The following is a 10,433-nucleotide window of genomic DNA, read 5'->3' as shown; positions in this document are numbered from 1 at the left end:
TTGAAATTCTGTATCATTTCTACCCTTTTTTCTGTTTTGCTTATTTTTCAAAAAAAATTTGAAAGCCACCCTCCCAAAAAGAAATATCCAGGGACAGAGATTTATCACTCTCCTCATCATGGACAATGCTCCAGCTCACCCATGAGATTTGGAAGAGTTAGCTAAAGGATTTCATGGCTCTCAGCCGAGTTCCTCCCACCTAATACAACTCCTCTAATACAGCCTATGAACCAGCATGTTATAGCTGACTTTAGAAGCTGGGCACCAAGGAACAGTTCCTAAAGTGCTTGCAAATGGTCTCAGATACAAATTTAACCTTTAAAGAGTTCTGGGAAGAACATTACAACATCCCTTCCTGTGTGGGGTTGAGAAATCCTGGGTCAGTGTCTCTTTAAGGACACTCATTGCAGCCTGGAAGAAAGCATGACCTAAAATTATACAGGGGAGAGACTTTGAAAGCTGTGTGGAGGAGCCTGAGTCTTCAGTTGACTCTGTGGTTGATGACACTGTCACTGAGCATAGTCCATAAGCTTGCAGGTAGACAGTGTGGGGATGCTGAGGAACTGGTGGAAGAGTACTCAAAGGAATTGTCTACAGAGGAACTTTAGCAACTTCTGGCTGAGCAACAGAGAATGACAGCTGTGGAGCTCTCTGAAGAGGAAGAAGATTATCAATAACTGATGCAGCAAAGTTCTTCTGAAAAAGAGGAAATCTTCAATAAATGGGCAGAGTTACAAGCATTTATAGAGAAGACCTGCCCAGACAGAGAATAAGGCAATCATTGCCTTCCTTGCTTAATGAGGATGTTGTGTCATACTACACAACAGTGATAAACGAAACACAGAAACAGACAACCCTAGACTAGTTTGTAGTTCTGAAAAGGCTGAGAACTAGTGAGCCAGAAGTAGGTCCTAGTGGGCTACAGACTCTTCTCAGGAGAAAAAGGACACCAGAGAGCCAGATTCCTGATGTTCCTATGGAAGGAAAAATAACCACCTTCCACTTGATCCTCCCTTCTTGCAAGCCAAAGATGTCAACTTAAATGGTGAGTATAGCAAAAAGTTATTGTTTCTAGTAAACTAGGTACATTTTATAACTTTTTGGGGAATACACCTGAAAAGTGTTGGTGTTTCTAGTAAAATATACACATTATACAAATCTTTTTTATTATAAAAATGTTAGTTAAGGGATGCTTTGGGGGTTTCAGAATGCATTATAGGTATTTCCATTATTTCTTGTGGGAAAAACAATCTTAACTTACAACCAATTTAAGCTGCAACCAGCCCTTGTGAACAAACTAAGTTTCTTAAGTCAAGGGTCCACTGTAAGTACCAATTAATTTGTTTACTTTTCTTCCTATTTTTATTTTCTTTATTATTTTGTATTGTATTGCAGTATTGTGATTATTTGGTATGTTTATGGGTTATAGAACAAATCCTCTGAGTTTCCATTATTTCTTATGGGAAAATTCACTTTGATATACAAGTGCTTTGGATAATAACCACATTTCCAGGACAAATTATGCTCATTTTACTATGAACCCCCAAAATTCATGGGGATTACATTCCTAGAAAACCTATAAACTGTGAAAAACCACAAATCTCAGATATGTTCAGAAAAAATGCCTATAAATGCCTAGTATGCTACTGCAGCATAACTGTTTAGTTCCCCAAGCAAATCCAGTAGTTCCACTTTCATTTAGAGTGTCTTAAATTTCTGGTACTTAGATTCATTGTCAGAACTCTTAGAAGGTTCAGGACATTTTTGGCAGCCTCTAGGGCTTTAAGAAGACCAAAACTGAGGACACTCAGCTACATGCAATACAGCAACCTGCTATGATTCTTGGATACTGGTGAAAGTGCTAAGATGGGTTACAGGACAGCAGCCAATCAGCAGCAAGGAGAACTAAATAACCCTTTCCAATTGGCTACTTGCAAACAACAAAAAGAAAGAAAGAAAGAAAGAAAGAAAGAAAGAAAGAAAGAAAGAAAGAAAGAAAGAAAGAAAGAAAGAAAGATTCATTGATTTCAGGGGACTTAGCCTTCCCAGGGAAATTCCCAGGGTTTACACAAACAATTACTAGTTAGAGTATAAAGAAAAATCTGTGTATGAGGCTGAACCAGGACTCTGAATCATAACTACGTGACTGTATACTGTCAGGTCATTTTGTAAGTGGGGAAACATTGCTAAAGGAAAAGTTGGCTGACCAAGTCCTATCCCTGTAAATTTAGACCCAGATCTGCTCAAGTCCATAGCTCAGGCAATGCACAAGCCACACTACTACACTCCCATTGTTTTTGTAGTCGCAAAAACAGCCCACAACCATCCACAGGTCCCCATCACCTTGATCAAAGGCAGAATATTTCTCGGGCTCCAGAAGGCCCCTGAGTTTCCTCCCAGGACAGCCACTCCTCTGCCTCCCAACCTTGCTGTTTTGTCACTCTTCTGCAGGCAGCAAGGTGCTTGAGCAGGCACGCATTCCCTCCAGGAGAACATGTGCAGGGAACCATAACGGGGAGGTCTCAGGCAGAGCTCTTGGTCACAGTGAAGAATGTGACCATTGATGTGGCCAAAATAGCAAACATCTCCTTCTCACCATCAGGCAACACATTAGATGCCAGAAAGTTAGGGTATGTATGATATAGGGGTGATATCAGAACCTCCAAATATGATATAAGGGATATATGATAACTTTCATCCTGTTAGATATCTGATACTCTGAGTTTATGTTCTCTAAAAATCAAGGAATAAATTCAAGAAAGAACAGAAGTTAAGAGTAGGAAGGTATTTAATGAAAGAGAGATATAGCTGGGGGGGGTGCCAAATGGGTTGCAGAGGACCCTACTTTACAGGGAAATTTTTATAGAAAAATACCCATTGGGTACAGTGTGGGTTGCAGCTGTGTTTAACATTTAGGTAATAGTGATCCAATGGGGAAACAAGTCACATATCTGGGAAGAACAGAGGCTTCTTCTAGGAAATGATGGGTTTGGAGGTCTGTCACCTGCCAGGGTGACTGATGTCTGTCTAGGCTTTATTAGGCTTGATGTTTGTCTTTAGAGGAAGTATACAGAACTGCTCAGCTTGTCTTTATCTTGGGGCCTGGTCTCTAACAGATGTGCCTCCAACCGTAGTTGAGATGTGTTTCACCTTTCTCTTGGCTTTCATGGAGAGCCCATCCCTGTCTGACTCCCTACATTATTTTTGCTAGTTTAGCTGTGCATAATATATCTACACCACTGCCTGGGGAGGGAAGTCATGCTACCTCTGCCTCCAGATGCCTCAAGACAGCAACCTTTCAGACAGCCTGCTCCAATGCCTGGCAACTACCTCTCCCTGCCAGGCAACCAGTGCCTCCTTAAAAACCTTTGCTCTCCCCAGCTTGCTGATGACTCTCTTACTAGACCCAGTCTGCCCACACTGAGTGAGAGTAAATAGCCCAGTACTCACACGTGGTCTGTCTGAGGGTCTGTATCTCCCAATCTCCAATACATAAAACTGAGTTCATATTAAAGAGCCACATTGCCATGTGAGCCATGGGGGAGAGCACAGGATGCACCAAAAGACACTGGAGGTTGGTGCTGAGGACAGGAGTCTCAGGAAAGACCTCCTCATAGTGTTGAGTTTCCCTGAACACAAGGAGAAACCTCAGATGAGGCTTATGGAGCCACAGGATTGGTAAAACAGTCTGGGAATCCCCAGAAACACCAAGAGGAAAGTAGAGGGTCTGAAAGAGCAAGGGGAGCCAAGTTTAGCAAAATGTCACTAAACCTGCTTGTAACTCTGGCTTAGGTGGCCCAAGTGAATTCGGGTTACGTTTGTAACTCACAATCACAGGTATGACTTATGGAAATTGCCTGTTCTGTAAACAGAGACCAAAGAAAGAGTCTGCCCTTTTGGGATTATTTATTGTGAACAATTTCACATAATCAGATGCAAGAAAGTGTTTATGCACCTTTGTGATGTATTTGCCGCCACATTACTTGTCTTAAAAACAGGAAGATATTAAATATCTAATACCTGGCTCCCCCAGATGTAGGTATACACACACTTGATTATTATAAACTAACAGAAATAGGTGTAATATAATTTACATAAAAGAATAAAATATGCCTACTCTTTGTTGTAATTTCCTATAGCCAACTGATTCTCACAGAATTCTTTTGTTGATTTTTGCCATGCTCTTCAGCATAGCCAACCTGGGGTTACAATTCTCCCTGATTTGACAAATGAAAGTTTAACAACCAATTCATGAGATTCCCAAAGATTTAACCCATTTGGGAAAATATGCACGCTGAAAAAGCAGCCTTGCAAGTCCTCTGAGCTGCCACAGACAACTTGATGCAGGCAAAAGAGGAAACAGGGCTCTCAAGATGTGCTTAGAATTGGGATAGGCTCAGGGTTCCAGAATGGTAGAAGCAGAGTGCCTGGACCACAGCGCTCATCAGTTCACTCAAATGGGAAGCTCTGCAGACTCTCCTGGAGCAAGTGAAACAAGATGAGAGAGAGAGAGAGAGAGAGAGAGAGAGAGAGAGAGAGAGAGAGACAGAGACAGAGACACAGAGACACAGAGAGACAGAGACAGAGACAGACCAACAGAACCAACAGAAGTGGGAGAAGAAGGAGAAATTCTAACTCAGGGGATCGGTACTTAACTGTGTGGTATTTAACACACATGGAAGCCACTGCTCTGTCCCTACAAACAAAAGCTTCATACATGCATACATAGAAAGTCTTCTCAGATCTCACTGGGACACCAGGTCCCAACAGCTTGAGGAACTTCTTTCCTTGGCTCCTTGTGTCTTTGACAAAAGAATTCAGACGAGACACCTAGGCTGCAGAGTACAGTAGAGTGTACTAGAAAGCGCTAGATTTTCAGAAGGATAGAGAGAGAACACCTCCAGTTGTAAAGGTGGGTGAGCACTGAGATGGCAGTTATACCGAGTTAGACTCAGGCTGTGTTTATAAGATTAATTGGGTCTTTCAGGAATGTCATCTCCTTTCTTCAAAGCCACTGTTCTTTTACAAGAAAAATGGGGCTCTTTTTTGACATATGTCAGAGGGAAGGACTTTCCTGTTCACTCTGCAGGTGAAATACAGCCCGATCTTATCAGCAGGCTCAGAGGAGGTTAAATTCTCTTGAGCTATAGCTGGAAACCGAAAGCTAATGATTAAGGAAATGAAGAAAAAAGAGGAAAACATCAAGTGTTTTTTGCTTTTCAAGTAGCTGCAGAGTGTCTGTCTCCAAGCCCGCTAATGTCTAACTTTTTGCCTAACAGATACTTAGGAAAAGTAAGGTCACAGAGTAAAACACTGCTCCAGCTAGAAAGGCAGCCAGTTGAGTAGAGACAATTGCAACTTCCTGAACCAGAACCGAAGCCTTTCAGGGAACCAGGGACAGAATGAGGAACCTGCCACTCAGTGTGAGCTCATGGCTGAGTTACACATTCCAGGAACCTGTCCTGGGGGAAGAGGGGATTTGTACACTGCACGTTCTCACAGCCAGTGCCACTGAAAACGCCCTTTGTATTTCCAGCTGAGAAGGGAAGAGGGAGCCATTGTGAAATACCCCAGAGCACTCTGTTCTCCTTTGCTTATATGCTTTCTTCAATATGAGAAAGTATTTGCCAGCATCTACCCTGTCACATGTTATTAGAAGGATATCACCCAGCTCCAGCCCATGCCAGCCATCCTGTCCCACCTAGAAGGCTGGGAGGGAGGGACCAAGAAGGCTTGCAAAATTCCTGGCCTGCACAGACAGGTTCACTCAACTGTCAAATCACAGGGCCTCTCTGCCCACGCTGTACTGATGTAGGATGAAAGAAATAAAAGATAGGTGAAAAGAATACAAGAAAATTATAACTAAAAATTAATCCTTTATTAAAACTACAACCTCTAAAATCCAGTCAAAGTTACTCAAGGTGACCCATGTCAGCATTTCCTTGCTTAAATTTAGGGTACTTTTCTTCCAGACCCATTACAGCCGAAATTCTTCAGGGATACTAAATAAATTTACTTAGTTAAGAAAGTAAAGAGCAGGTCTCTGATCCTACAATAAAGGAACAAGTTGAAACAATTCAAAGAATGTGTCAGTTGTTCACCTAGAAACAGAAATATTCTTCCAGGAAAACAGCAAGCGATAAAGAATTCAGCCTTTCTGAGTTAAGGGGTCCAGACACAGTCACTATTTAGCAAGTTGGGGAACTAAAAAGAGAGAAGTAGACCCCTGAGAACCAGGAAAGATCTGACAGGAAATTAAAACCTAAAGAGAAATCAAAGCAATTTTCCCCACCACATAGAGAAAGGAAGGACAATCTGCACTTTCTCCCAGGCTCCCAGTTTGTGGCTTGTGGGAAAGGGAGACCCAGTCTCCAGAGACAAAGTGAAAGCTGGGGACTCCAGGGGGTTTGAGGGAGCAACAAGGCAGATGAGCACAAGACTCCTTCTAAGGAAACAACTGGGCTTTGTTACAGACAGCTTAGCTAGGTGGAAATACTAAGGGCAGACAGCAAGGGCTGGGCCATCAAGACATTCAATACAAAAGCTGAAACCACAGTATGATTCTGGCTAGTGGTGCATCTGTTGGAGGCCAGGAGTCCAGATAAAGCTGCGGTGACCAGGACTTCAGGCCTCCTTAAGGGATAACATAAGTGGTAACACCTGGTCCAATAATGTCTAACGAGACATCAGTCAACTCAGTAGGTGACTAAGACCTGCAGATCCATCCCTTCCCTTCCTGAAACCTCTTTGTTCTCTCCGTGTGCACTTGTGATCTGCTTCCCCATCAGATTAATATTGCCTAAGTGGCTACACTTACAATCTTACTGGTATATCATACTTCTGTCATACATCATACCCACGTTGTGACTTTGCTCTGCAAAGCTTCCTCTGTGGAGAGAGCTCACTGTCAACCCACGTGGCACTCTTCCTGTCTCTTAGGGGCTGTGACTCTCTCCCTCAGTAAACATCTCCTACTTGTAACCTCTGTTGTGCCTTAGAATTCATTCTTTGATTTTGGGAGAGATGAACTTGGTGTATCTGATATCTAACATGTTGGGAGTTATAATATTTCCCCTGCAGCATTTGGAGGTTCTATACCATCTTGCTTAGAGACCACCTACAAAATTGTAGAACCACTTCAAAATCTCAGAAAAATCTTTTTCAAATTTTTTAATATTTGTTTTTTGTTTTTGTTTGTTTAGTTTTCTTCTACTTTGGGGTTTTTGTTTGTTCATGTGTTTTTAAATTCTTTTTTCTATTTCTTTCTTTCTTTCTCTCCTTTCTTCTTCACCAGTTTATTTGGACTGGGGATTTTTCCTTTGTCATTTTGCACGGCTTCTTATCTTTATTTTCTCATCTCTTTTAATTTTTCTCTCAGTTTTACTCTTTTTCTCTCCATTTTTTGTTTTGTCTTTCTATTTCTATTCAGTTTGTTTCTCACTTCTATCTAATTCCATGAACATCCTTCTACTCTCCAATTAGACCCTTTATACCACTTAGCTCTTCTTCTTTTCTTATAGAGTTTAAGGTTTCAGAGTTTTCATGATGTATTCTGTCCCATTATGAAATGCTACATCCTCGATAGTATCATCATAACGCTTTGTTAATCTTTTGGTAGTTAATTCTGCATGATTGCTATCAAATTCTTTTCTCCATTGGGAGAGACATAGCTGTCACATCTAGAACATATTAGCTTTAATATTTAGCTTGTCATATTGCTTTACACCGTAATTGTACATTTCTTCTCTAGGGTTAAAAGTGATACATAATTGGTTCTGAGGTTATATTAATATCCAATTTGACTTTGACAGTAATACTATAGATGATTTGCTTCATATTGCCAGGGTGGCATAATTGTTATGGTTTTTCTGGAAGTCAACAGATTGCCTTTGGGACATTCCCAATACTAAATTCCCTGAGACCTTGATTTAATTATACAACATCTTTCCCTCCCAAACTAACCACAGTGGTCAGATCTTAAGACAGGCAAAGACTATAGGTAGCCAAGCCCTATCACTGAAAGCACATCACTGAAAAGCAACTAAAGGGATCTCTGTACTAGCAATAAAGCCTTTACATGATAAGCATCATAAAGCTTAACACAAAATAAAACAAAACAGTAGAAACATGAGAAGACAAAATGCCTCCCAAAACTCCCACCTTTCCCAAGATCAATCCAGGGACCCCAAGAAGCAGAGTAGCCGAGAGCCACACATCCAAATTACTAAAGGTTAAAAGAGGAGGTTGGGAAAATGATCAGAGGTACTCAGCAGGATCACAGATGTATAACTAAACAGATAGTGGAACTAATAAACACAATGATACAGGAGCTTTCAGAAGACACTGATAAAAAGCTCGCTGAGCTAAGCAAAATGATATTAAACATGAATGACAAGTTTACCAAGGAATCAGAGTCCATATAGACTCAAATGGAAAATGGAAATCCATGACTAAAAATTATATTGAAAGTGCAAAACAGAAGTGACCAGTGTGAAGGCAACATTTCAGAACTAGGAGATAATGATGCCTTCAAAGAACAACTACGAAATAAGAGAAAATGATCGGGCATGGTGGTGCATACCTATAATCCTAGTACTTGGGAGGCTGAGGCAGGAAGATCACCATGAGTTCAAGACCAGCCTGGACTACATAGGAAGATGAAAATAATGCAATGACAGGAATAAGTCAATAATTCTAAGTAATAACTATCAATGTGAATCATCTTAATTCCCCCAAAGACACAGATTCACAGAACAGATCAAAAAATAAAACTGAATGATATGCAGTATGTCATAAACATTTAATTCAAAAAGAGACTCACTTATTAAGTAATCAAAGGGTAGATAACAATATTTCATACAATGAGAAGCAATCTCCTTATACCACACACATCTTTGGGTCCTAAACTTAAATGAAAGGACATCCTCCCCAGGACAAAATGGGAGGCTGAGGCAAGAGGATCCTCACAAGTTCAAGGCCAGCCTGGGCTACATGTAAGTTCAAGGCCAGCATGAACTGTGTAACACTCTATCTCAATAAATAAATAAGTAAATACTCCTGTAAATCATCTGAACCTCCCTTTTTGCGCGCTCTCTCTCTCTCTTTCTCTCTTTCTTTCTCTCAAAAATCAAAGGCAGAGTTACACATAATGGAATACCCTTATAATTCTAGCCCTCAGGAAGGCAGAAAGCTGAGGCAGGAGGATCACCATGAATTCAAAGCCAGCTGTTTTACGTAGTGAGTTCAAGGCCAATTTGAATGACAGGGAAAGAATCCATCTCCAAACAAACAAAAACCCCAAAAGCATAGGCTTGGTCTACCTGATGCCATGGCTCTGCTTTTGGGGTGGCTAGGAAAATTCCCTCAGCCCTGCAGATTCAAGAGGCCATTCAGATGATAATTGACATTACCCTCGGGATAGGGTAAAGTCTATGAACTCAAACCAAGAAGAAACCCACTGTTTTGGGGGGAATTCCTTCTCACTCCCCTAAGAAAGCCCCAAAACCCTTCTTGTTCTGCTCTCCCACTCTGAAACACTGTCATATGTTAGAAAACTCACATCTTTAACTTCCTCTGATAGTAGGTACCAGGGAAATGAAAGGAGCTGGGGAACTCGGAAAGTTTCTTCCTGGCTCTGAGAGAGTGCCTAGGGTACTCACCATGGTTAGGAGCGGAGAGGGATGTGACCTCTCCAGAGTGCTTTCCTGCTGGTAGGAGAGACCCACAGTCCCATGGGAAGGCTCTTATACCCCTCTCCGCTGTCTACTGTGCCCTCCCTGGGTCCTGCGGCAGCCCATCCAGCGCTGTCCATGGGCCGCTTCTTTCTCTCCAGCCTCTCAGGTTGCCCTAATGCTGGCTGGCTCCCTCCCTCCATCCTGGTATTCTTAGGATAATTTTGGCCTGGAGTTTATCTCCCTGTCTAAAGTGCTGTGTCGCTTAAGCAATATCTCCAGCCTTTCTGAATGCTCTGTGAGTTCTTTGTCTATGTTACCAGTCCCCTGTTAGAAAGATCTCTGGGGTACATGTTTTAATAAAGCCCAGGTGTTGTGTATGCTTCTTTTTCTGCCTTTCTGTTTGGTCAGTGCAATCATGACCAAAGGAGGTTGCATGATGCCAGTTGTGGGTGGGGGGCTGGACACACAAAAGGGCCCCAATTAGGCTCAGCCTTAGAGACCCAAGTAGAATCTTGTCTTTCACTATTTTTTTTTCTTTGCTTTCTGTATTTATATCTTCTCAAAAGTACACAATGGAAAACTTAAAGGCACACCATTCACTTTAAGTGATTTGGGGTCATTCAATATCTGTCCTCAAAATGTATATATTATAAACTTGCGATTGACGTAAGATGGAGAATTTTGAAAAGTTGATTTTCCTCTCCAAATATAAAGAGTAAGAGACAGATTGCAAACTTGGTTTTGTAATAAGGAACAAAT

At 41.5% G+C, this 10,433-nt stretch overlaps 1 protein-coding gene across 2 annotated transcripts in view; it reads left to right on the top strand.

The window, feature by feature from the left end:
• The first annotated feature begins 476 nt into the window (after positions 1-476).
• Positions 477-10,433, top strand: part of Slc28a3 (solute carrier family 28 member 3) — a 94,162-nt gene continuing 84,205 nt past the window's right edge. For both annotated transcript variants that reach the window (XM_013158419.3, XM_013158418.3), the window contains exon 1: positions 477-1,045. In XM_013158419.3, the coding sequence (XP_013013873.1) occupies positions 1,043-1,045 (3 nt within the window). In that variant the 5' untranslated portion in view covers positions 477-1,042. The remainder of the gene's footprint in view (positions 1,046-10,433) is intronic.

Source organism: Cavia porcellus, unplaced genomic scaffold, assembly GCF_034190915.1.
Source record: "Cavia porcellus strain 051 isolate PalLab524CR breed Dunkin Hartley unplaced genomic scaffold, mCavPor4.1 scaffold_2, whole genome shotgun sequence".
Classification (NCBI taxonomy): domain Eukaryota; kingdom Metazoa; phylum Chordata; class Mammalia; order Rodentia; family Caviidae; genus Cavia; species Cavia porcellus.
Note: the sequence above shows the minus strand (reverse complement) of the source record. Positions and strands in the feature narration are given on the sequence as shown.